The 26,982-nt window shown below is 46.5% G+C and overlaps 1 protein-coding gene across 2 annotated transcripts in view; it reads left to right on the top strand.

Moving 5' to 3' along the window:
• sptbn5 (spectrin, beta, non-erythrocytic 5) overlaps nt 1-26,982 on the top strand; it is a 275,567-nt gene that overhangs the window by 240,776 nt on the left and 7,809 nt on the right. For both annotated transcript variants that reach the window (XM_072569378.1, XM_072569377.1), the window contains 12 exons: nt 2,552-2,756; nt 5,349-5,543; nt 8,608-8,763; nt 9,826-10,043; nt 11,927-12,116; nt 12,639-12,815; nt 13,684-13,788; nt 13,973-14,629; nt 19,281-19,352; nt 22,799-22,885; nt 24,168-24,259; nt 24,645-24,742. In XM_072569378.1, the coding sequence (XP_072425479.1) occupies nt 2,552-2,756; nt 5,349-5,543; nt 8,608-8,763; nt 9,826-10,043; nt 11,927-12,116; nt 12,639-12,815; nt 13,684-13,788; nt 13,973-14,629; nt 19,281-19,352; nt 22,799-22,885; nt 24,168-24,259; nt 24,645-24,742 (2,252 nt within the window). The remainder of the gene's footprint in view (nt 1-2,551; nt 2,757-5,348; nt 5,544-8,607; nt 8,764-9,825; nt 10,044-11,926; nt 12,117-12,638; nt 12,816-13,683; nt 13,789-13,972; nt 14,630-19,280; nt 19,353-22,798; nt 22,886-24,167; nt 24,260-24,644; nt 24,743-26,982) is intronic.

The following is a 26,982-nucleotide window of genomic DNA, read 5'->3' as shown; positions in this document are numbered from 1 at the left end:
ACCCTTTCCAAGCCATGTATTATCTTGTATGTCTCTATTAAGTCTCCCCTTAATTTCTAAACTCCAATGAATACAATCCCAAGATCCTCAGCCGTTCCTCATATGTTAGACCTACCATTCCAGGGATCATCCATGTGAATCTCCGCTGGACACGTTCCAGTGCCAGTATGTCCTTCCTGAGGTGTGGGGAATTTAATTAATGTGCTGTTTATGTTTCTTCTTCTCACCAAAGTGGGCAACAGGTGGAGGATGTACTATCTGTGCCTCACCCAATTGAGAGATGGAAGAGAAGGTATTGAGGGTGTTTAGAATCCACACCTCATGTCCTGAGTGAGAGACAAGTGTGATAGTGAGAAACAATTTAGCAGCCTGTTTCCCCTGTACAGTGGAAATTGCAACATTTCACTGTAATTATTTGACTGTAATTATTTGAATACTGCAAGGATTAGTACTGAACTGTCAAATATTTACAATTAATATGAATATCAGACTGGGTCTCTTCAAAAACCATAGTGAGAGGCTACCTAACAGACATCTTTACAATCCTGAAAGGTTTTGATGGAATGGATGCAGAGAGAATGCATCCTCTGGGTAGAGGAAAGAAATTAGAGGCCACCAGTATAGGATAATCACTGTGAGACTGAATGTAAGATTCAGAAGAAACCTCCTCACCAAAGGAGTAGTGGGAATGTGGAACTTATAAGGACTGGTTGAAGTGAACAATAAAACATGCAATTAAGGGGAAACTAAATAAGCAGATGGTGAAGGGGATGAGGGAGTAGCAGTGCACGGTGAGACAAGACACTGTAGGGAAATGTCAGTAACATTTACAGCAGGATGGTTACTGTGTGGTAAATGTGGGTGATACTAACACCGGGCTGGTTCCTGTACAGTAAATGTGGGTGATATTTACACCGGGCTGGTTCCTGTACAGTAAATGTGGGTGATATTTACACCGGGCTGGTTCCTGTATGGTAAATGTGGGTGATATTTACACCGGGCTGGTTCCTGTATGGTAAATGTGGGTGATATTTACACTGGGCTGGTTCCTGTACAGTAAATGTCGGTGATATTTACACCGGGCTGGTTCCTGTACAGTAAATGTGGGTGATATTTACACCGGGCTGGTTCCTGTACAGTAAATGTGGGTGATATTTACACCGGGCTGGTTCCTGTACGGTAAATGTGGGTGATATTTACACCGGGCTGGTTCCTGTATGGTAAATGTGGGTGATATTTACACTGGGCTGGTTCCTGTACTGTAAATGTCGGTGATATTTACACCGGGCTGGTTCCTGTACAGTAAATGTCGGTGATATTTACACTGGGCTGGTTCCTGTACAGTAAATGTGGGTGATATTTATACCGGGCTGGTTCCTGTACAGTAAATGTGGGTGATATTTATACCGGGCTGGTTCCTGTACGGTAAATGTGGGTGATATTTACACTGGGCTGGTTCCTGTACAGTAAATGTCGGTGATATTTATACCGGGCTGGTTCCCGTACGGTAAATGTGGGTGATATTTACACTGGGCTGGTTCCTGTACAGCAAATGTCGGTGATATTTATACCGGGCTGGTTCCTGTATGGTAAATGTGGGTGATATTTACACTGGGCTGGTTCCTGTACAGTAAATGTCGGTGATATTTACACTGGGCTGGTTCCTGTACAGTAAATGTGGGTGATATTTACACTGGGCTGGTTCCTGTACAGTAAATGTCGGTGATATTTACACTGGGCTGGTTCCTGTACAGTAAATGTCGGTGATATTTACACTGGGCTGGTTCCTGTACGGTAAATGTGGGTGATATTTATACCGGGCTGGTTCCTGTACAGTAAATGTGGGTGATATTTACACCGAGCTGGTTCCTGTACAGTAAATGTCGGTGATATTTACACCGGGCTGGTTCCTGTAAGGTAAATGTCAGTGATATTTACACCGGGCTGGTTCCTGTACGGTAAATGTCGGTGATATTTATACCGGGCTGGTTCCTGTACAGTAAATGTGGGTGATATTTACACCGGGCTGGTTCCTGTACGGTAAATGTCAGTGATATTTACACTGGGCTGGTTCCTGTACAGTAAATGTCGGTGATATTTACACTAGGCTGGTTCCTGTACGGTAAATGACGGTGATATTTACACTGGGCTGGTTCCTGTACAGTAAATGTTGGTGATATGTACACCGGGCTGGTTCCTGTACGGTAAATGTGGGTGATATTTACACCGGGCTGGTTCCTGTACAGTAAATGTCGGTGATATTTACACCGGGCTGGTTCCTGTACGGTAAATGTGGGTGATATTTACACCGGGCTGGTTCCTGTACGGTAAATGTTGGTGATGTTTACACTGGGCTGGTTCCTGTACAGTAAATTTCAGTGATATTTATACCGGGCTGGTTCCTGTATGGTAAATGTCGGTGATATTTACACTGGGCTGGTTCCTGTACGGTAAATGTCGGTGATATTTACACCGGGCTGGTTACTGTACGGTGAATGTCGGTGTTATACGGATATTTTTCAAGTTTCTGGTGTTTCCATTTCCCTTACAGAGAGTCCATGTTGAAGAAGCATCAGGAAGTGGAATCAGAGTATGATTTGCTCCTGAAGTTAGCCGAGAGCATACAGAAAAAACTGGAAGACCGATATCAGCTGTACCAGTTTGAGCAGGAGGTCCAGGAAATGACTACATGGCTGGCCAGTCGACAACGTCTCGCCGATTCCCAGGATTACGGGCAAGATCTGGAGGATGTGGAGGTAAAATGTGGAGCACTCTGTAACTCTGCTCGACAGCAGCCCTGGGGACAGGCCAACAGAGGCCGCGGTGCTCAATATTTTCAGCTATTTTTACTGAATTCACCAGCACCGTACTGTCTCACAGCAACCTTCATCAAATTGTCAGTGTACTGCTCCTGTGTTAGAATGAATCTCCCAATGCTCACTCCCCAGGGCAGTGCTGCAGAAAGGCTAACCCCCTCAGAGGGACCTGTAGCATGAGACGCAATCTTTTTACCAATTCAAGGGGAGTGAATGGTTGTGGTTGCAAGGGGAAAAATTGGCAGAACGGATTTCTCAAGAAAGGTTAGAAGATGAAGAGGACCCCTTGAAGCATGGAGCATGTTGATGGCATGGGGGTTTGGGTAAGGAATGATCAAGGCAGCGCGGAATGTACAAAACAAGAGCCAGGCAATGCAATTTGATATTCGAGTGGACAACTCTGAAAAAGAGGCAGAAGGAGGTGAGATTGTCTCCGAGAGAAGGGGAGGAGAGACTGGAACTGAGAGCAGGGGAGAGAGAGAGAGAGACTGGGACTGAGAGCAGGGGGAGAGAGAGAGAGAGAGAGACAGAGAGAGACTGGGACTGAGAGCCGGGGGAGAGAGAGAGAGAGAGACTGGGACTGAGAGCCGGGGGGAGAGAGAGAGAGACAGACTGGGACTCAGAGCAGGGGGAGAGAGAAAAAGAGAGAGAGAGAGAGAGAGCAGAGGGGGAGAGAGAGAGAGAGAGAGAGAGACAGAGAAAGAGAGAGACTGGGACTGAGAGCCGGGGGGAGAGAGAGAGACATGGACTGAGAGCAGGGGAGAGAGGGAGAGAGAGAGAGAGAGAGAGAGAGACTGGGACTGTGAGCAGGAGGAGATTAGATTAGATTACTTACAGTGTGGAAACAGGCCCTTCGGCCCAACAAGTCCACACCGCCCCGCCGAAGCGCAACCCACCCATACCCCTACATTTACCCCTTACCTAACACTACGGGCAATTTAGCATGGCCAATTCACCTGACCTGCACATCTTTGGAGAGAGACTGGGACTCAGAGCAGTGGGGGAGAGAGACAAGGACTGAGAGCAGGAGGAGAGAGAAAGAGAGAGAGAGCAGAGGGGGAGAGAGAGAGACTGGGACTGAGAGCAGGGAGAGAGAGAGAGACGGACTGAGCAGGGTGAGAGAGAGAGAGACTTGGACTATGAGCAGGGGAAGAGAGAGAGACTGGGACTGATAGAGACTGGGACTATGAGCACAGGGAGAGAGAGAGAGTGGGACTGTGAGCAGGGGAAGAGAGAGAGACTGCGACTGATAGAGACTGGGACTGTGAGCACAGGGAGAGAGGGACTGGGACTGAGTGCCGGGGGGGAAAGAGAGAGAGAGAGAGAGACTGGACTGAGAGCCAGAGGAGAGAGACTGGGACTCAGAGCAGCGGGAGAGAGAGACTGGGACTGAGAGCAGCGGGGAGAGAAAGATTGAGAGACTAGGACTGAGCGTAGGGGGGGAGAGAGAGAGAGAGAGACTGGGACCAAGAGCAGGGGGGAGAGAGAGAGAGAGAGACTGGGACTGAGAGCCGGGGGGAGAGAGAGAGAGAGAGAGAGAGACTGGGACTGTGAGCAGGAGGAGATTAGATTAGATTAGATTACTTACAGTGTGGAAACAGGCCCTTCGGCCCAACAAGTCCACACCGCCCCGCCGAAGCGCAACCCACCCATACCCCTACATTTACCCCTTACTATGGGCAATGTAGCATGGCCAATTCACCTGACCTGCACATCTTTGGAGAGAGACTGGGACTCAGAGCAGTGGGGGAGAGAGACAAGGACTGAGAGCAGGAGAAGAGAGAAAGAGAGAGAGAGACTGGGACTGAGAGAAGGGGGAGAGAGAGAGACTGGGACTGAGCAGGGTGAGAGAGAGAGAGACTTGGACTATGAGCAGGGGAAGAGAGAGAGACTGGGACTGTGAGCACAGGGAGAGAGAGAGACTGGGACTGTGAGCACAGGGAGAGAGAGAGACTGGGACTGTGAGCACAGGGAGAAAGAGAGAGACTGGGACTGAGAGCAGGGGGAGAGAGAGAGACTGGGACTGAGCAGGGTGAGAGAGAGAGAGACTTGGACTATAAGCAGGGGAAGAGAGAGAGACTGGGACTGTGAGCACAGGGAGAGAGAGAGACTGGGACTGTGAGCACAGGGAGAGAGAGAGACTGGGACTGTGAGCACAGGGAGAAAGAGAGAGACTGGGACTGAGAGCAGGGGGAGAGAGTCTGGGACTATAACTTTTCCGGAATTTGCTGACGTCACGGTAACATATTGGGGGGAATTAATCTCTCCATGCCCCACATGTCATGAACACTGCATGTGAGAACAGCAGTTGAAAATTAGGTGTTTTGCATTGGGATGTAGTGAATGGCATGTGAGTGATCCTGATGCTGATATACCTGACACAGAAACAGCCACAGCCAGTGCAGAAGGTGCGAAAGCAGGGGTGTGAGTTTGAGGTCGGGCTGGTGTCTGTGTGAAGAGTGTGTGGCCAGGCTGACTGATCCTCTGCCCTGTCTGTTATCGCTGAGCTATCTGTGCTCCCCACACCCACAGGTACTGCAGAAGAAGTTTGAGAACTTGGAGCAGGAGCTGAGCACCCTGGGCCAGAACAAGATGTCCACCTTTCACAATATGGTGAAGACACTGAAGAGGCAATCTCACAGCTTCCTGTCGGAAATCATGGATCAGGCCAGTGCCATCACCCAGCAGTGGCACAAACTTCAACAAGCTATCAGAAACCGGGCCGAGGTGAGGGCCAGCAGGCACTTGGTGAGGGGTGGAGGTGTTTGACAAGGAGGGGGTGTGCTCAGTCTGGCCAAGGGGGAGCCAGTGATCTACATCCCATCGGTTTGTCCAATTAAACTCACTGTCATTTATCCCAGCCTAGTCCACTGTTAAAATTGTGCCCAAAGGAGACCCTCTGGCCAGTGTCTCGGAGGGGCCTGTGGGCCTCCAGGCAGCTGGGTCAAAATGGTCCCTGGTCATTAAAGATCGTGTGATACTGTTTTCAGGAGAACAGCAGTCCTGGCCAATGATTATCTCTCAAGCACTGCCGCTGAAACAGTTTATCTTGTTTATGGGATCTGACTGTGCATAAATTGGGTGACAACATTGCAAACTCCCTTTAGTGTTGCATTACACTCTGGGAAGTTCTAAGGTTCTGACAGGGACCATGTAAGTAATTTCTACACAGTGGGAACCGCACTTCCCAGGTAACTAACCTGGAGCATTTTAGTTACACCAACCCACCCCCAACACCAGGGCAGCAGGCTATTTATTCACCGAGCAGGTTAGGGTAAAGTAATCTCTGCTGGTCCATTTGTTGGGTGGGAGGCGTATCAGTCAGATGACCCTTGTGAGTGGTCCTTATGTGCAGGGGCAGACTCTATTCACCATCCAGCAGAAGGCTATTGAAGTTGTGGTCTGCAGCTCCTCTTGGTGGTAAATTGTGAGACTGCAGTTCCTGCAGTGTGCAAGTTACAGACACCGTCCCTGTCAGAACCTTAGAACATCCTAAAGTGCATTGCAACCATTAGAGGGAGAATACAGTGCCATCACCCAACTTGCACATAGTCAGATCCCAAAACAAGATAAACTTAGTGACAGTACTTGAGAGAGAGTTATTGGCCAGGACTGCTGCTCTTATTAAAACATTATCATAGGATCTTAATAATCCACTCAAGAGGACAAACATACATACGTCCCATCGAAAGACTGCAGACTCAAACATAGTCACTGCTGCTCCTATCAAATGGGGGTCAAGAGTCAGGGAAAGGACAGAAGTTATCTTAGAAAATGCTGGAAGTAGTTGGCAGGAAAAGAATCAATTTATATTTATATTAGCACTGCCAGTTTGTTCCTTTCCAAAGCATGCGCTGTTGCTTTGTGGGCGATTTGTACCAAGCACAGGGATCGTAATTGTGCAGTGGGGGACTGAGAGGAGAATTCAGTGACCAGAGGATTAGGAAAACCACAAACCATGCTGTACATCCAATAAGTGCCAACTGTTCTGGAGGTGGGGAACGGACTGACAGAAACTCTAACAGGGTTTCAAAAGGAGCAGCCCCTCAGACAGTGCGGGACTCCCTCATTGCTGCACTGGAGTGTTGGCCTGCATCTGGCCTTGAACTGTTGACAGCCTGAGTGGTCCAGCACAAGTCAGGGAGGAGATTGGGGGGGAGGGATACGGGTGGGGAGGGTGATTGTGAGGGTGAGAGCTGTGTGGGGTTATAGAGTCATAGAGATGTACATTAAGGAAACAGACCCTTCGGTCCAACGCGTCCATGCCGACCAGATATCCCAATCCAATCTAGTCCCACCTGCCAGCACCCGGCCCATATCCCTCCAAACCCTTACTATTCCTATACCCATCCAAATGCCTCTTAAATGTTGCAATTGTACCAGCCTCCACCACATCCTCTGGCAGCTCATTCCATACACGTGAAAAAGTTGCCCCTTAGGTCTCTTTTATATCTTTCTCCTCTCTCACCCTAAACCTATGCCCTCTAGTTCTGGACTCCCTGACCCCAGGGAAAAGACTTTGTCTATTTATCCTATCCATTCCCCTCATAATTTTGTAAATTTCTATAAGGACACTCCTCAGCCTCCGACGTTCCAGGGAAAACAGCCCCAGCCTGTTCAGCCTCTCCCTGTAGCTCAGAACCTCCAACCCTGGCAACATCCTTGTAAATCTTTTCTGAACCCTTTCAAGTTTCACAACATCTTTCCAATAGGAAGGAGACCAGAATTGCACACAATATTCCAACAGTGGCCTAACCAATGTCCTGTACATGACCTGCCAACATGACCTCCCAACTCCTGTACTCAATACTCTGACCAATAAAGGAAAGCATACCAAATGCCTTCTTCACTATCTTATCTACCTGTGACTCCACTTTTTAGGAGCTATGAACCTGCACTCCAAGGTCTCTTTGTTCAGCAACATTCCCTAGGACCTTACCATTAAGTGTATAAGTCCTGCTAAGGTTTGCTTTCTCAAAATGCAGCACCTCACATTTATCTGAATTAAACTTCATCTGCCACCTCTCAGCCCATTGCCCCATCTGGTCCAGATCCTGTTGTAATCTGAGGTAACCCTCTTCGCTGTCCACTACACCTCCAATTTTGGTGTCATCTGCAAACTTGTACCTCTTATGCTCACATCCAAATCATTTATTTAAATGACAAAAAGTAGAGGGCCCAGCACCAATCCTTGTGGCTCTCCACTGGTCACAGGCCTCCAGTCTGAAAAACAACCCTCCACCACCACCCTCTGTCTTCTACCTTTGAGCCAATTCTGTATCCAAATGACTAGTTCTCCCTGTATTCCATGAGATCTAACCTTGCTAATCAGTCTCCCATGGGGAACCTTGTCAAACACCTCGCTGAAGTCCATATAGATCACATCTACTGTTCTGCCCTCATCAATCTTCTTTGTTACTTCCTCAAAAAACTCAATCAAGTTTGTGAGACATGATTCCCCATGCACAAAGCCATGTTGACTATCCCTAATCAGTCCTTGCCTTTCCAAATACATGTACATCCTGTCCCTCAGGATTCCTTCCAACAACTTGCCCACCACCGTGTTCAGGCTCATTGGTCTATAGTTCCCTGGCTTGTCTTTACCGCCCTTCTTAAACAGTGGCACCACGTTTGCCATATTCGAGTCTTCCGACACCTCACCTGTGAGTATCGAGGTTGGGGTTGTTCTGTTTGTGGTGGGGATATTCATGCTGGCAGGCAGCATGTGGGGAAATGTGTCTGCAGAATGGAAGCTGCTGTCAGTCTAACTGAGCCTGTACCCCCATGATAGAATCTGAGGGCAGCACAGCAGGTGCACCGATTCGACTACGAAGTGTCTGAGCTGAAGGCCTGGATTCAGGAGAAAGATGGCGGACTGGGCAATGACCACTACGGCCATGATTTAAACCAGGTGCAGACGCTGCTACGGCAACATGAAGGTCTTGAGGTAAACCACATCGCCTCCCGATATTGCATGTGTACTTACTCCATGAAGGGCATTGGGGCTGGGGCAGCAAAATCTCTGGGGGAGAGGAAGATCACGCCCCTTGGGGGTCATTCCACCAATGGGGTCACTCTCCTTGAGACATTCCACCAATGGGGCTACTCCCCTTGGGTTCATTCCACCAATAGGGCTCACCCCCTGGAGGCTTATTCCACCAATGGGGTTAGGACCTTCATCAGTGGGACACTTGGCTGTAGGGGCACTCTGCTATGGTTGGAGGAGGAGGGGGGGTTGGTGCATTATCTTGTGTGGAGGCAACACAGTTATTCTGCTAGGAGGGGCCTACTCCCCCTCAGGAATGTGGGAAGGGACTGGCACAGCACAGAGGGTGGGGGCGGTGGTATGGTGGTGAGTGTGCCTTCATCGGGGTGGCACCTTCCCAGAGGGACGCAGTCTCCAAGGCTGGATGGAAATCCCCAACAAAATTCAGTTTCAGTATCCCTGCATTGGCGATTCCACTCAGAATGGCAATATGTGTGAAGCAGCTGTTACCTTTCAATAAGAAGTAAATGTGCCTCACACTGGAAAATTACTGCTTCTTATAATATTCTGTGTTAAGTAATATGATTTCCAGCAGAGACAGGCTGTGTCACTGGGCTGGTTATGAATTCAGACCGATACAGACTGTGTCACTGGGCTGGTTATGAATTCAGACCGATACAGACTGTGTCACTGGGCTGGTTATGAATTCAGACCGATACAGACTGTGTCACTGGGTTGGTTATGAATTCAGACCGATACAGACTGTGTCACTGGGCTGGTTATGAATTCAGACCGATACAGACTGTGTCACTGGGCTGGTTATGAATTCAGACCGATACAGACTGTGTCACTGGGCTGGTTATGAATTCGGACTGATACAGGCTGTGTCACTGGGCTGGTTATGAATTCAGACCGATACAGACTGTGTCACTGGGCTGGTTATGAATTCGGACTGATACAGGCTGTGTCACTGGGCTGGTTATGAATTCGGACTGATACAGACGATAATTGTGTTACTTGCAGAGGGAGCTGGGAGCCATAAACCGAAAAGTTGACCGTATTGGCGGAGAAGCCCGGATGCTGGGTATAGCGTATCCACACATCAAGGGCAACCTGCAGGAAAGGCTGGAGGAGGTGGCCGAGTGCTGGGATAACCTGTACCGGAAAGCCGGAGAGTGCAAGGAGAGGCTGCTGCAGGCTGAGCAAGTTCAGGCATATGTGAGCGACTGTCGGGTTTTCCTGTAAGTAAGAGCTGGGGCCTTGGACGGTAGTGGGGGCACTTCACTGACTGTACCAAACTGAAAGTTAATGAGAGCTGGGAGTGTCGCCAACTCCGCCTGGACAATTTCCTGGGCACTTCATCAGTTAATCTCCTCCTGCCATGCACCCCAACGTCCATCATTAGTCCATCTTGTCGGCACGCTGTCTTTGGACAGTCAGTTACAAAGACAGACTCAATAGCAAATTTAATTTATCTTTGATGCTCAGTGGAGCCAACATTTATCCCAGTCTGCAGTGAGTAGTGTCCCTGCCTCTGACCCAGAAGCCGAATACCCCTCAGGACTTGCTGGCCAAAGAGTATGTGTTCTCCAGTGCAGTCAAACGAGTTGCAACTCATTCCAACATACCCCAGTAGCAGATGGTAAGAATGGGAGAAATTCCTGGTCGGTCAGGTGATTGAAAGAAAACTGGAGTTTCTCCCACCTCTCTCCATACACAGAACATCAAACATTACAGCACAGTACAGGCCCTTCAGCCCTCGATGTTGCACTGACCTGTGACACCGATCTGAAGCCCATCTAACCTACACTATTCCATTATTATCCATGTGCCTATGCAATGCAATCCAATAACTCCACGCTATCTGCCTGAATTAAACTTCATTTGCCAATGATCAGCCCAGCTTTGCTAGGATTTAGCAGGCGTAATCACAGCAAATCCAAGTGAGCTTCAACACCATTGCCACCACAGTAATTTTTATACAACTCACAAAATAAAGCGTTCAAAGAGATTTCAATCTAATCACAGTTTGGTTTATTCTTTCAACATTTAAGTGTCATTTTTTAAAAAGTATTCTGTGACTGGATGCGGGCATTGCTGGTTGGGTCAGCATTTATGACCCATCCTGAGCGGCAGATTGCAGGTCCACATCCCATCGTCGATGTTCACAAACATAAAGGGCTGACCTGAGGGTATCGTACTTCATGGAACTAAATCCCAGTAAAGATGGGCACCTCAGGTAGATACAGGGTTACTGAATCTCTGCAGTATTTCTAAAACATTTGCAATACATTTCTTATCTCCCTCCTGGCATTTTTGAATCATGGCTTTGTTTTCATCTGTTTTCTCCTTTAACATTAAGAATCCCCTGGATTCATTTAGAATGGATGTGAACTCCATGCCAGGAACACTGTTTGATGTTGTGTCAGCCTCCCACCATTAGAGGCCAGTGTGGAAGAAAGACGACAATCGAGTCACCACGTTATCACGTCTGGAACTGAATTGTAATATAATTGACATATCGAGTCTGGTGACTCTTCATGCCTGCAGTTCTGACGAAGGGACATTGGTCTCGAAACATGAACTCTGCTTTCTTCCCACAGACCTGCTGAGTTTTGCCAGCAATTTCTGTTTTTTGTTTCAGATCCACAATTTTTTGTTTTATTGCAATATAATGGATACTCCTTGATTTTTTTTTAATAAGCTGTACATGTTCAATAATGTGCCAATTTAGCCCATTTACTGCCTTCTGTCAACACCACCCCACCCCACTCCAACCATGCACAATCCTTTTTTATCACAGCATTCTTCTGCCTGAAGCTGCACTGGCTCAGTGGTTAGCACTGCTACCTCACAGGGCCAGGCACCCGGATTTGATCCCAGCCTCAGCCAACTGTCTGTGTGGAGTTTGCACATTTTCCCCATGTCTGTGTGGGTTTCCTCCGGGAGCTCCGGTTTCCTCCAGATCAAAGATGAGCAGGTCAGGTGGATTGGCCATGAGAAATATAGGGTAGGGGGTAGGTGGGTTTGGGTGAGATGCTCTTCGGAGGGTCGGTGTGGATTCAATGGGCCGAATGGCCTGCTTCTGTGATGTAGCGAGTCTGTGATTTTCCTGTTTCCACAGGGCCTGGGTTAATGAGATGGACACACTACTGGACTCAGAGGAGCAGGCCAGGGGAATGCTGGGAATGGAGCAGCTCTGCAAACATCACGATGAGTATAAATGTGAGATAGACAAGCAAAGACCCAAATATGAAGAGCTGAGAAGTGTAGGAAACGAGCTGAGAAAGAACACATGCGTCATGTCAGAAGAGGTAAAGGCCAGAAGGAAGCTCCCCTCCAGCTCCCTGCACTGAGAAGCCCAAACTGTAAACCAATAATCCCCTCAGATTTCACCGTGACCCCCCACAACTGAGATTACTGTGATCCCTGTAATCCGCTATTCCTAAAACCATAGAGACCAAACTAAACACCACCCCCATCCCTCTGCCACTCATAAGGACCCTGTACTCCATTTCCACAACACACACTCTCACACACACAATCTCTCTCTCACATTCTCTCACACAATCACATACTCTCACACAATCACATTCTCTCACACAATCACATTCTCTCACACAATCACATACTCTCACACTCTGTCTCACACTCTGTCTCACACTCTGTCTCACACACTCACACTGTCTCATACACTCTCTCACACACATATTCTTCACACTCACACTCTCTCTTCACTGTCACACAGACACTCTCAAACACATAGACACACACAACACACACACACGTGGGCAGACACACTTTGCTCAAATGTTATGCATGTTCCCTCGGAACAGGTTGATGAGAAGTTGAACGAACTGTCTGAGAATATGGATGAGCTGGTGAAGAAGTGGGAGAGGCTGGAGGAGCTGTACCAGAAGGAGCTGTGGAAAGAGGCACAGCTCAGGGAACTCGAGCTGCTGGCTGCTTGGCTGAACTCCAAGGAGGGACTTGTAACAAGCAACAACTATGGGGTAAGACTTATCTTATTGGTTATTGCTGGCTCTTGCTGTTTCCCTGGATTGTGGCAGGAGGCAGTAAGTAGGCGACTGGAGGGAACTGGAATTAAGAGGAAGTTCCCTCAATCTGTGTGCGTTCCTTTGGCCAAGACTGCAAATTGCTCTGATTCAGCTGTTCACACAAAAACCAATGAAACTGAGCTGAGCCAGGCCAGGCCAGGCCTGAACAATGGACCCACAAGCATCATGTTGGAGCTGAGAGCTTACAACTCTCAGGAAAGACTGAACATTGCAGGGCCTGTCCACTGATGAGAGGGCTGTAGACTGGCACAAGAGAGGTCCTTCAAGTGACGCTTGACAGACTAATGAATAAATGTTCCAATTGTGGGGAATGCCAGTACTTGGGACAGTTACATCCTAAATAAATCCTACACAGAATTCAATGGCTGTATCTTGTAACTGGGAAGGTGACTGTAAGTGGAAGTTTACAACTTACCTGCCACCAACTTCTGGATTAGAGTGGTGCTGGAAAAGCACAGCAGTTCAGGCGGCATCCGAGGAGCAGGAAAATCGACGTTTCAGGCAAAAGCCCATCATCAGGAATAGAGGTAGGGAGCCTCCAGAGTGGAGAGATAAATGAGAGAGGGGTGGGGGTGGGGAGAAAGTAGCATAGAGTAGAGACTCACTGAGATTCTTGTAGAGAGAGGAGGTAAACTTCTTCAAGGCAAGCAGGCTTGCAAGAGGATTCGCAGTAGGGTTAAGATCAACTCTGTGTGTGTGTGTGTGTGTGTGTGTGTCAGAGAGTATAGTGCAGTGGGGGCCACCAGCTGTCCCTTGAGTCATCTCCCTTCAGCACTGACTTTCTCATCTCCTCCTCTCTCAGGATTCTGTCGATGAAGTGGAAGACTTGATCAAGAAGCAGGAGGACTTTGAGAAGATGCTGGCAGTTCAGAATGAGAAGATTGGCCAGTTGGAGAATACAGTAAAGGTCAGGCATGCAGCATAGCTTCAGTTGAAACCCGTATCTCAGCCTGGCGATGGGCGAGAGTGCTGTTGTTAACTGTGTGCCGAACATACAGGGAGACGAGTCTTCGTCTTATCACCTGTACTGTCAGGCAGTTTGGTAACAGATGGAGTTGTGTAATTTCAGACTGTTCTTTGACTGGTTTTAGGGAGAAGGATTCCGAGCGGAGGCGAGTGTGAAGGAGAGAGAACGCAAGGTGGCCCGTGTTCCCTCCCTGAAGAGAAGAGGATCCGATAAGAAGCCAGCGCCATTGAAGATCAGTGAAAAACGCAGATCAGACCTTGGGAGGTCCCCGAAATCCTGGACCAAAGAGACAATTGTGAGCCCAGCCCCAAAGACCCCAACAACACCAGACCTGTTCTTCTCTCCAGTCAGAAGGGCTATCCAGAGAGGTCCAGACACTGCAGAGGACAGGAGCCGGGCTTTTGTCCAATCACCTTTGTCACCAAACTCCTTCAGCCTTCACAGTCCTGAAGCAGGACGTCCATCAGTGAGGGCTGTCTCACTGCCATGCGAACTACTCGCCCGGCTCTCGTCCAGCAAGGGGCAAGATCCAACCTCCCTGGCTCAAGGTGGCATCAGCACTGAGGCAGCTACAGCCCAAAGCCCTCCAACTTCTGCCGATTCTTCCCAGGGAGAGCTTCATCCAGAACAGGCCACAGCACCGACTGACGGGTGCCAGTTGGACCCTGCGACCAGCCCATTGGGGCCTACTGGCCCTGGGAACGAAGAGCTGTTATCACTCACTGAGGCTCAGCAGAGTCCTCAGCCATTGAACTCAACAGCGGCACTGACGAGTGAAAAGGTAGGAACCCAGCATTCCCTTTGATGTTTTGGTCGATGGGATGTTTGGCATTAACTTCTGAGATGTTGCTGCTTCCCTCCCTGCTGTCTGTCTGTCTGTCTCTCTCTGGCACTCTACATCTCTCTGGGGTAGATTATTATCTAAGCAATAATCTGGGAGGGCAGTCTGCCTGCCCTTTGTATAAAACCTGCCTGATTTTTTTTAATTATAATTAAACTCTTTGTACTTATGTCTCTATCTCAATGTCTACACCTTCTGCTGGTCTACATAAACCTCTCCCTTTCTTTCTCTCTCTCTCTTTCCATATTTCTGTGCCTTTCTTTCATAGAATCCCTACTAGTGTGGAAACAGGCCATTTGGCCCAACAAGTCCACACTGACTCTCTAAAGCGTATCCCACCCAGACCCATTCCCCTATTACTCTACATTTTCCCTAACATACCTAACCTACACACTATGGGTAATTTAGCATGGCCAATCCACCTAACCTGCACATTTTTGGACTGTGGGAGGAAACCGGAGCACCCGGAGGAAACCCATGCAGACACGGGGAGAATGTGCAAACTCCACACAGACAGTTGTCCAAGGCTGGAATCGAACCTGGGACCCTGGTGCTGTGACGCAGCAGTGCCGCCCCGGTTCCTTAGTCCTTGCCATTACTTTTCCCTGTGATTCTTTCTAATCTATCCTTCTACCTCTGACCTACCCCCACCTCTCTGCTATTTTGCTTCCAATGTGGCTCATTTGGTATCAGGTTTGTTTCTGAATGGTGGAGCAGGCCCCAAGGGTTAAATGGCCCGCTCCTGCTCCTAGTTTCAAAGTTATTTTCTGTACCATTGGTTCTGGGACTCGACTGGTTAATTCAGACAGGAATGCCATGTCAAACTCTCCTAGCCTCTCAGAAGGTGGGTCAGGGAACATAATCAAACTAGGAGTCGGTTTTCCAACTGTGGGTTAAAATGTTGAGCATTAAGTTCCCAGAAAGTTTCAGGCGGGACTCGTAAACATATCCTGAATATTCGTTAACGCCCCCAACCACTGAATTACTTTCATGTGCACAGAAAACACATGTGTTCACAAACCCATGAAGCATGTAGTACCTAGCAGAGTACACATCACCCTCCAGGCTCCAGTGAGTGGAACCTTCTTCAGTTTCTCTGCTCCTTGATGACCAAGGTGATTCCTTATGCATTAGGGATACAGCATTAGGGATGAAGCCTCTCCATGTTGAATGCCTCATGAGAAATCTCAGTCACATGAAGCGTCTGGCTTGTTGTTAACTGCTTAGAGTGTTGGCTTGAAGACCAACCAGGCTAATAGCCAAGCTAGGCAGCCAGGTATGCTGAGGCCAACAGACCTGACTGGGGCAGCCAACTCAGGACCAGCTTTTATCCCATGGAAGCCTCTGATAAAAAAACTCTCACCTCTCTGTACATTCTCCTTGTTGTGTTGGAAGGTCAGTGAACTGGTGGTGCAGGGGTTGCTAAGTGTAGCAGTTCCTCTGGAGATGCCTGTTGTGCGTAACAGCCATGTGTGGTGGTAATCTTACCATATTAACACTCACTCTCAGTGCATTGACAGTGGTACATACCCTGGCAGGGCACTGCAGATCATTCACCCTCCTGTGGCTCTTGAGCCGCACATGGACGCTGACCTCTTGTAGCCTTTTATGGTCATTCAGGATGGCCTCTGGTTGCCAGCTACATGGAAGTCAGCTTCAGTTCTCTCCCTGATAAACCTTCAGGAGAAGCCCATTTCTAAAACATGGTCTCAAACATCTCCAGGGAGAGAGCGATGAGCAGAGCTTGAGAGATGGTTATGGATTGCAGGAAGTGACTCATTATCTGGTTACCTTTTCAATATGGCACCTGGATGTTACCTCCCAGAAGATCCCAGTGGGCATCAAACAGTTTTACCCACACACCTGTAAAAGGTGGTGTCTTACCTTAAGAACATAATCACTTAGGAAACCCTGACCTATCCCTGACAATAATTCTCTTCCCTGTTTACGTCTGCCTCCACATTCAGTCTCCAAACAACAATTCCACCCGTCATTTTCCAAATATTAAACTGACAGTCGTAAGGAGTATGTTTAATCATTTCTTTAAAACGTCTGTGGAATCCGTAATAATGTTTGAAAGGAATTCGTAAAAGTTTGCATTAAATATCAAGGAATCAGTTGAAATTTTCTTGCATAATAAATACTGGTGCATGTGGCCTGGAGACCATTGACCTGGAAGTAGAAACAGTAGGGAGGAAATCCAGACCAGCAACTCTGTGGCTGGCAGGCACAAAGAATAGGTATAAGCAGATGAGCTGGAGGGCAAGCCCCTCCTGATGAAGAGTTCATGCCCGAAACATCAATTCTCCTGCTTGTCGGATGCTGCCTGACCTGCTGTGCTTTTCTAGCACCACACTTTTCGATAATTGCAGACACGAAGAGAACCTAGACAGAGATAGGAAAGAAAAACTGGAGACTTTTTATGAGGAAAAGAAGCAAATTATTCTGAGGAAAAGATCTTTTTTGTTTGGTAGAAAAGGAGACAAGAGTTCTTGAATGCTTTGGATGAGATGGCAGTAATGGTCTAAAACCTGAAAAGCTGTTGACATAGCTCAGAAGCATTAAAGAGCTGGGTGTTTTCTCAGAAGTGGCTAACCCATGAACTGGGTTCTTGATTGAAAATGAAATTATCAGGACTGTCATGATTTCATAGAGTTAGCTATGAAGAGAGGTTAGATAGACTGGGTTTGTTTTCACCAGAACGCAGGAATTTGAGGGGTGACCTGATAGAATTTTATAAGATTGTGAATGGCATGGATAGAGTGGAAAGTATGAGGCTTTTTCCCAGGGTGAAGGGATCAATTACTAGGGGACACAGACTTATGGTGCGATGGGGGGGGAGGGAGTTTAAAAAAGATGTGCGAGGCAAGTTTTTCATACAAAGGGTAGCAAGTGCCTGGAACAGGCTGCCAGAGGAGGTGGTGGAAGCAGACACAATAGCAGCATTCAAGAAACACTTGACAAATACATGGATAGGAAGGGAATAGAGGGATACAGAACCTGTAAGTGAAGACAGTTTTAGTATGGAAGGGCAAATTGTGTCGGTGCAAGTTTGGATGGCCAAAGGGCCTGTTTCTGCGCTGTATTGTTTTGCTGTTTTTTTAATTATTGATGGTAATCACACCTGTAAAGTTCAAGGGTGAAAGCTACCCAGCGTGAAGAAAGAATAGTATATTGTTGAGCTCAGTAGTTGTGTATGTGAGGTGCATTGTTGTGGTGGTGCAAGCTGTAAGTTTGTTGTATTGAGTATTTAAAGTGAATTTATTATTTTATTTGAAGCATCACTTGTCTGTAATTTCATGTTTCATTTGCGTTGGTTCTGATTTATGTGAAAGGAAAAGTTATAAGTGATGGAAGCAGGTACAATTACAACATTTAAAAGGCATCTAGATGGTTTTATGAATAGGAGGGTTTAGAGGGATATGAGCAAAATTCTGGCAAATGGGATGAGATTAACTTACGATAATTGATCGGCTTGGACAAGGGTCTGTTTCCGTGCTGTACAACTCCACGACTCTAAATGACGTTTTGTTTGTAAATTGAGATTGTTGGGTCCATTTGGGTATGTTGGTTTACAGATCCCCTGGGATACTGCCACATGGCAGTCTCATTGGCCTTTAACACTGTTGAAGAGCAGACATGGGGTTCCAGAAAGCATTCCTCCATTGTTCAACACCACCAAATGGTGGAATCTAGCTTAAAAAAAATAGACTGTGCATCTGCCTACAAAACACTTAATACACCGCAATAGTATGTCATTGTCTGTGAAGCAGACCAGAGACTATGAAAACTGCTGCATGAGGGGAGACTCTTTGCACTATTTCCTCTGTATTCCCTGCTGCTACCAATTCCAATCCTGTCAGGATTAGCCTATATATTGTATAATGACATTTCTAATTGTAATACAGAGATCACTTTTACTGAGGGGCCCTCCCTTGGGTGGCACGATGGCACAGTGGTTAGCACTGCTGCCTCACAGTGCCAGAGACCTGGGTTCAATTCCCGCCTCAGGCGACTGACTGTGTGGAGTTTGCACGTTCTCCCCGTGTCTGCGTGGGTTTCCTCCGGGTGCTCTGGTTTCCTCCCACAGTCCAAAGATGTGCAGGTCAGGTGAATTGGCGAATGCTAAATTGCCCGTAGTGTTAGGTAAGGGGTAAATGCAGGGGTATGGGTGGGTTGCGCTTTGGCGGGTCGGTGTGGACTTGTTGGGCCGAAGGGCCTGTTTCCACACTGTAAGTAATCTAATCTAAAAGACGCATCCCAAAACTTAAGTTTAAAAATTGAGGGGGGGGGGGCGTGCTGCAGTGTCAGAGGTATTGTGTTTCATGTGATATGTTAAACTAAGGGACCCACTGGTCCTCTGAGGAAAAATGTAAAGGCACTCATTCGAAGAAGAGGAGAGGGGAGTTAACACCATCGTCAGGGGCAATATTACTTCCTCAACCAATATTGACCAAACCAATGATTATCGTAAATCTGAATGGGGCATTTCCAACACCCATTTCCAAAACAGTTAATTTGCATATAAACCATTTTTTGAGACATCAGTTGTGAAAGATGCTGAATAATTGGGGGTTATTTTCTTCCTTAGGTTTCTGTAGGATATCAGGCGATGGAGGGCACACTTGAGCGAATGCACAAATTGCAACCCGGAGGGATTAAGGTAGGAACTGGTTGGAGGAACAGTAAAGAGGGGGAACTGTTTTCAAAAGCTCGTGTCAGACAGGTACAGCCAGCTATACGGTCACATTCCCTCTTACAGCGATCTGAGAGCACTGTGACATGTTTCACTTCATTTAACAGTCCTCCTGGGCCTGAGTATAACTGCTGAGTTAACACTTGGCAGTTTTGAGCAGAGGTTCTACTCCTGATGGGAATTGGGGCTCAGGCTTGACCCACATTGGGATCTTGCTGGCAGAAATCAGAGCGAGGTGTGGCAATCGATCTGAGTGACACCGGAATTAAGAGGGGAACGAGAAGTGTCAGAAATGTTTAATTTTGGAGTGCTAACACTCCTGTGTGATTGTCACAGCCATACAGTCATTCCTTGTTGGAACCGCAGTCCAACAGGCAGTTGGATTCAGTAGTGGACTCTGGATGAGAGAAGTCAGTGGACGTTGAGATTGCAGAATTTGACCTGATACTTTCTTGTAGAAGATGCAACAACAAGTCACAGGATCAGGAGCCAGTGTCCAACAATGTATCCCTTTTCTCCAGTCAGCCATTGAGTAGCAGTCCCACCTCGGAGTCAGAAGATTGTGGGTTCAATTTCCACTTTAAAGACTCCTGCAGATAATCGGACAGTCCAGCGCTGGACAAAGGGAGGGACGGCTTGTGAATAAGATATTAAGCCAAGGCTCCAATTATAAATGTGTTCCTCAACTTTTCTTTCTAACCTTTTTGACATAAAGTGTGTGGGCCCTTTCCTTTTCTCACGCGACTGGCTTAAATGGGCCTTTGCGCATGTTTCACATCCATGGGGCTTAGAGGGAACATTGCCAAGAGCTCTCCCATTTGGTTCTAAACAATCCAGTGGCACTAGTCAAAGAATTGGAGAGAAAAACCAGACCTGAAATGTTAACTCTGATTTTTCTTCACAGACACTGCCAGACCTGCTGAGTTTTTCCAGCAATTTCTGTTTTTGTTCCTGATTTTTCTGCAGTTCTTTCGGATTTTATAAAGAATTGGAGAGATCTTGCCCAAGTCCCAGCTAATACTTATTCCTTGACCTACCCCTGAACACATGGTAACATGTCATTATCTAATAAATTAATGGCTGTTCATCCAAGTGTCTAAAATGAAGCCAAAAGTTGTTCTGACAAAGGATCACTGGATTGTAACATTAACTCTGTTTCTTTACTCTCGAGCTGCCTGCCAGACCTGCTGAGTTTGTCCAGAAATTTCTATCATTGTTTGAAATAATTGGTTGGTTCTAATTTTCCAAAACTTATTGTACTTGGGAAGGTTCCTTTAGATTAGAAAATAGCTAATGTGACTCATTTACCAATAAAGGAGGCAGAAAGAGGAAAACTGCAGGCAAGTTAGATTAACATCTGTCACAGGGAAAACATTAGATGCTACTATTAAAGATGTTCTAACAGGGGCACTTGTTCAACACAGTTTTGTCAAAAGGAAGCCATGTTTAATTAATTTATTTGAATTCTTTGAAGAAATTCAATTCTAGTCTCCCTGTTGTTGGATGTTGTGAAACTTGAAAGGGTTCAGAAAAGATTTACAAGGATGTTGCCAGGGTTAGGGGATTGAGCTATAGGGAGAGGCTGAACAGGCTGGGGCTGTTTTCCCTAAAGCATCAAAGGGGTAACCTTATAGAGGTTTACAAAATGGTGCATGGAAAGGGTGGTTAGACAAGGCCTTTTCCCTGGGGTGGGGGAGTCCAAAACAAGAGGGCATAGGTTTAGGGTGAGAGGGGTAAGATTTAAATGGGACCTAAGGGGAAATGTCTTTTCACAGAGGGTGGTGCATGTAGGGAATGAGCTGCCAGAGGGAGTGGTGGAGGCTGGTACAATTACAACATTTAAAAGGCATTTGGATAGGTATATGAATAGGAAGGGTTTAGAGGGATATGGGCCAAGTGCTGTTAAATGGAAGCAGTTTAGTTTAGGATATCTGGTCGGCCTGGTCGAGTTGGACCGATAAGTCCATTTCCATGCTGTGCATCTCTGATTCTAAATAACTTGTGCTGTAGTTAAAGAGAAACCAGTGGATGTAGTGTGCTTAGATTTCCAGAAGATATTTGATAGGTTATTGCAGAAAATTAAATATTAAGGATAGAAGATTCCTAATAACAGTTTTAACACATAAACACATATTTATTAACAAATAGAAAGCGGGCCATACCACCAGTGCTTCATCCGGAGACTCACTGATGATGTTACCTAGTATGGTGCTGAAACATCTGAAAACGAACTTTCCAGCTCAGTGAGCAAACCTACATCCAGCATAGAAATATTTTTTTAAGGTTGGCAGGATGTCACAAGTGGTGTGCCACACGGGTCGATGTTGGGACCTCAACTCAGTACAATTTCTATAAGTGATGTGGATAAAGGAATAGAAGGTATGGTAGCTAAATTTACTGATGACACAAAGTTAGATGGAAATTGAATTGTGAAAAAGACATAGAAACCTACAAAGGGATATGGACAGGTTGTGAGTGGGTAAAGACTTGGCGAATGGAGTACAGTATGGGAAAGTAGAAAATTGTCCATTTCGGCAGAAAATGGCATGTTATCTAAAAGGTGAAAGGTTACAGAGCTCTTAGATACAGAGACATCTCAGTGTCTTAGTTAATGAATCACAGAAGGTACACAGGTACAACACATAATGAGGAAAACTCATAGAATGTTATGTTTTTTGTGAGGGAAGAGAAGTGACAGTTACACTTCATTTATGCAAGGCATTAGTGAGAACCACATCTGGATCCCTGTGTACAGTACTTACAGGATGTTAATGCATTGGAAGCAGTTGGAGATGGTAATTGCTAATAGTTGGCGTGAGTGGATTGCATTGTGAGGAAAGGCTAGGCAGCATCCTCAGGAGTTTAGAAGAAGTCTGAAGTGATCGAATTTAAACACAGAAGATCCTGAGGGGACTTGACCAGGTGGATGTGGGAAGAATGTTTCCTCTTGTGGGAGAATCTAGAAATAGAGGTCATTGTTTAAAAATAAGGGGCACCCATTTAAAACAGAAATTAGGAAACATTGTTTTTCTGAGAATGGAGTGTCTTTAGAATACCCTTCCTCAAACGTAGTGGAAGCATAATCTTTAACTGTTTTGAAGGGCAGAGGTAGAAAGATTCTTGATGACCATGGGGATGAAAGGGCGAGATGTAGGAATGTAGAGTTGAGGCTAAAGTCAGATCTGTCATGATCTTATTGAATGGAGAAGCAGGTTCAAAGGACCTCGTGGCCTACTCTTGCTCCTTGTTTATATGTTGGTATCAGATGCTGACTGAGAGAGTTTGCTTAGCACAGACTGGTGACTGCACTTTGGTCCATAAAACTCTGCCTCTGAAATTCTTTTGAATGTAACAAAATACAATTTAAGCACAAACTTTGTCTTTTTCACTCCAAACTTTAATTTCATCTTTAGGTCATCTCTGAAGACTGGGTCACCTATTTTGTGACTCTGAAGGAGCAAGCCCTCTGTTTCTACAAGAACGAGAGTGATGGTTTGATGGTGAGTTGTTATCTCTTGGAACAGAGAACTGAAGAATTCCTAAAATAGGAGATTTTGATCATTCGAAACTACTTGTAATCTCAGTGTTAATCCAACCTCAGAACAGAATAAAACATGCTATTCAGCAGATAACACTGCAGAGAGATGGGATGTGAGTTAGATTAATCAAACTGAGACCAGGAGACTGAGGAATAGAATTCACCTACAATCACTTTCTAATCAAGCACAGCGCTGGGATGATACAAAGTAGAGCTCTCTCTCTACTCTTTTTAAACTGCTCTATACTGTCTCTCCATAAAATCCTCCCAGAACAGGGACAAATACAGAGGAAAGCTACTTCTACACTGTCCCTTCCAAAATTCCCAGGACAGGGAGAGCACAGGGAATAAAGTGTAATTCTCTTTCTCTACACTGTCCTCATACAATTCCAGGACAGGGAGAGCACAGGGAATAAAGTGTAAGTCTCTTTCTCTACACTGTCCTCATACAATTCCAGGACAGGGAGAGCAGTGGATCTGATGCACAGTAAAGCACCTGGTCAGTAAGGTCCTGATCAGACACTCCTCGGCAGTTACGATACTTTAAGAAATTAAATAAAGCTTCCTCTGTAATGAGGTTGGCTTCCAAAAAAATGGTGACATCCTCTGCCAGTGCAGGAATTTAAATTTTACTTATTTGCAGAAGCAGTCAGAATTTCTGAGTTTGATTTGTACTGAAACCATAGCACTCTAAAAGCATGTGTGTAAAACTATCCCATACCCCAGTGACAGTTAGTGTGTGTGGGACTACACCCCAGTGAGAGTCAGCATTGTGGGATCCACACACAGACTCTCACTGGGGTGTGGTGGGAGCTATACCCCAGTGAGAGTCAGTGCGTGTATGGGACCACACCCTAGTGAGAGTCAACATGTGTGGGACCCCAGTGAGAGTCAGTGTGTGTATGTGGGGGGGTGGGGGGCCTGTACTCCAGTGAGAGTCAGTGCATTTGTGGGAGCTGTACCCCAATGAGTGTGTACAGGAGCTGTACTCCAGTGAGATTGTGTGAGAGATATTTTGGTGGCTGAACAGAGCTCTGGGAAATGTCTGGTAGGTGTGAAAGGCACTATATAAATGCAGGTGTTCAATTATTTTCTCAATTTGAGTGATGTTCTGCCCCGTTAAGCAATCCTTGTCCGAGGTGTCCCGTTTCCTTTAAACTCCTCTGTTCTTGGCTCTATGTCTCACCATGTTCTCTTTAAGCAGACTCTGCCTAAGTTTTGTGTGTTCTTGTCTCTGTCTATAGGATTCTCCTTGCTCTCCAACCCTCGTGATCAGCGATGCTCGGTGTGAGGAAGCTGCCAACTCTACGGACAAGACACACACTTTCTGCTTACAGTACGTAACATCAGCTCAACAAATGAAGCCTAAACTTTACTTGGTTTGGGACAGTGTCTCCCAGTGTCCCTGAGAGATCACTGTAGAGAGATTAAACTCTAACACTAACCTCAAGCTCCTCTATCAGATATGGCTGGGGTTTGGTGGGGGGTGGAGTGAGTTGAAGATTCATTGGCACACTGTTCATGTGCACAGCCACTCTGAAATCATGTGACAGAGTGTGTATTGAGTGTGTCAGTAACTGCGTGTGTGCGTGCGTATATGTGCATTGAATGTGTCAGTGAGACAATGTAAGTGAGGGGGTGTGAGAGAGACACTGCATCTGGTGTGTTTGATGTGGGTGGCACTGTCATAAATTATCTGACTATAGTGTTTTTCCTGATAGACTGAGTGACGGAAGTGAGTACCTTTTCTCTGCTCCATCGGGCAGCCTGATTGGCGAGTGGATTCAGAAGATCAACAACAATGCTGATAGCTGTGGAGGTGAGAGTCTGCTGTCAGCTAATATCTTCCACTTTTCTCCACAAAGATGCTTCCTAAAACCTAGCTCTTTGACCAAAGTTACCTGTCCTGAGATCATGGGACTCAGCGATTTGTTGTAGGCTGCAAAGTGGCAGAAGTAAACAGCTCTTCATCTCTTAACAGTTGTTTATCCCTGTGAAACAGTGAAGCTGCCCGGGTGTCCTTGGAGAAGGAGCACGCGGTGTCCACCAACACCCTGGAATTGTTCAGGGAGAGGTGGGCACCGCAGGGAGTGGAGTGCATTATTTCCCCGTCCAACTCTATTTTGATTTAGTCCCTACCCTCCCCTTCACTGTTTTGATCCCACAGCATTGCCTTCTGATATGAAGGGCACTGCTTGTCACTGGCCACTTGGGTGTTTTTCATATCTTCCTGGTGGTGGGAATTGAATAAAGATTTGTGCACTTTGTGTCTTTCACTGTGTCTCACACCTGCACACACACACACCATATGGGTGTTGGGGAAAAAAAATCAGCACTTTTAGTGTGGGGGTAAGGAAAATTAATTAATTAATTAATTAAAAGGGGAGTGTCCAACTCTATAATAATAAAAAAATAAATAATTTTGATGTGAAGGGCACTGCTTGTCACTGGCCACTCGGGTGTTTTCCTATCTTCCTGGTGGAAAAAAAAAAGAAAAAAAAATATGAAACAGTGAAGTTAACCTGACAGTGTGAGAGAGATAGTGAGGCCTGTGACCATTGGAGTAGGAATAGAGGAGGGTATGACTAACCAGACTGGACGAGCTAACCTCACTGTCAGGCTCCATCAGATCTGCCTTGGGCCTCCTGAGAATGACCTCTCTGGTCTTCTCCTCAACTGCCTCTGACATAACCAGGGCAAAGATGATGGGCTCTGACAACATTCCAGCTATAGTGCTGAAGGCTTGTGCTACAGAACTAGCCATGCCCCAAGCCAATACTAGTTTCAAAATAGATCTAGTCAAAGATGTGTAAAATTGCCCAGATAGGGCAAATCCAACCAGGCCAAATACCACCCTATCCATCTCCCCTTATCAACAGCAAATGGAAGGTGTCATGAACAGTGTTTAGTCAAGGGTCCATCCAGAACACTCGACTCCAGGCCTCTTCATGGACTGGCTCATGATAAAGAAGGAACAGCGATTTTTAAAAATATTTTCCTTTTCATTGTGGGTTTCAGTGGCAAGGTCGGAATTTGCTGCCCATCCCTAGTTCCCCTTGTTGGTGAGCCATCATCTTGACCTACTGCAGTCCATGTGGTGCTGCCACAATGCTGCACGTCCAGCATTTCCACTCGGCCATGAGAAAGGATTGTGGTGATATATTTTGAAATCGAGATGGTGAGAGGTTTGTAAGGGGCGGTGTTTCTATGCATCTGATGCCCTTATCTTTAGGAAAGGTCACAGATTTGGAAGGTACTGTCAAAGGATCCTGGGAGAATTCCAGCAGGCATCTTGTAAATGGTGGACACTGCTGCCATGCCTGAGTGAGGGAAGAAATGACGGCTTAAATTGGTGGATGGGTTGCTTCATCCTGGATGAAGATGAGCTTTGTATGTTGTTGGGTCTGCACCCATTGAGGCAAGTGGTGACTATTCAATCATACACCTGACTTGTGTCTTGTAGATGATGTACAGACTTTGGGGAGTCAGGTGAGTTACTTGCTGCAGAATTCCTGGCCTCTGATCTGTTCTTGTAGCCACTGTATTCATATGCTGGATCAGTTCAGTTGTAACCTCCAGAATGTTTACAGTGATAGTAACACCATTAACTGTGAGGGTGACGGTCAGATGCTCTATTCTTATAGATGCTCATTGCTAGCTCTTGTGCAATATGAATGTTCCTTGCCAATGACCTGCCTATGCACAGACATGGTCTCCCTCAATATTTGAGGAGTAGCAAATGGTGTTGAGCATTGAACAATAATCAGCAAACTGATCCTATGATAGAGGGAAGTTCACTGATGAAGCAGCTGAGACCTGAGGAATTCCTGTATAGATAAGACCATAAGACATAGAAGTGGAAGTAAGGCCATTCGGCCCATCGAGTCCACTCTGCCATTCAATCATGGCTGATGGGCATTTCAACTCCGCTTACCCGCATTCTCCCCGTAGCCCTTAATTCCTCAACAAGAATCTATCAATCTCTGCCTTGAAGACATTTAGCGTCCCGGCCTCCACTGCACTCTGCGGCAATGAATTCCACAGGCCCACCACTCTCTG

This window comes from Chiloscyllium punctatum, chromosome 4 (assembly GCF_047496795.1).
Source record: "Chiloscyllium punctatum isolate Juve2018m chromosome 4, sChiPun1.3, whole genome shotgun sequence".
NCBI lineage: Eukaryota > Metazoa > Chordata > Chondrichthyes > Orectolobiformes > Hemiscylliidae > Chiloscyllium > Chiloscyllium punctatum.
The sequence above is the reverse complement of the archived record's forward strand: the minus strand, read 5'-3'. Positions and strand labels throughout refer to the sequence as shown.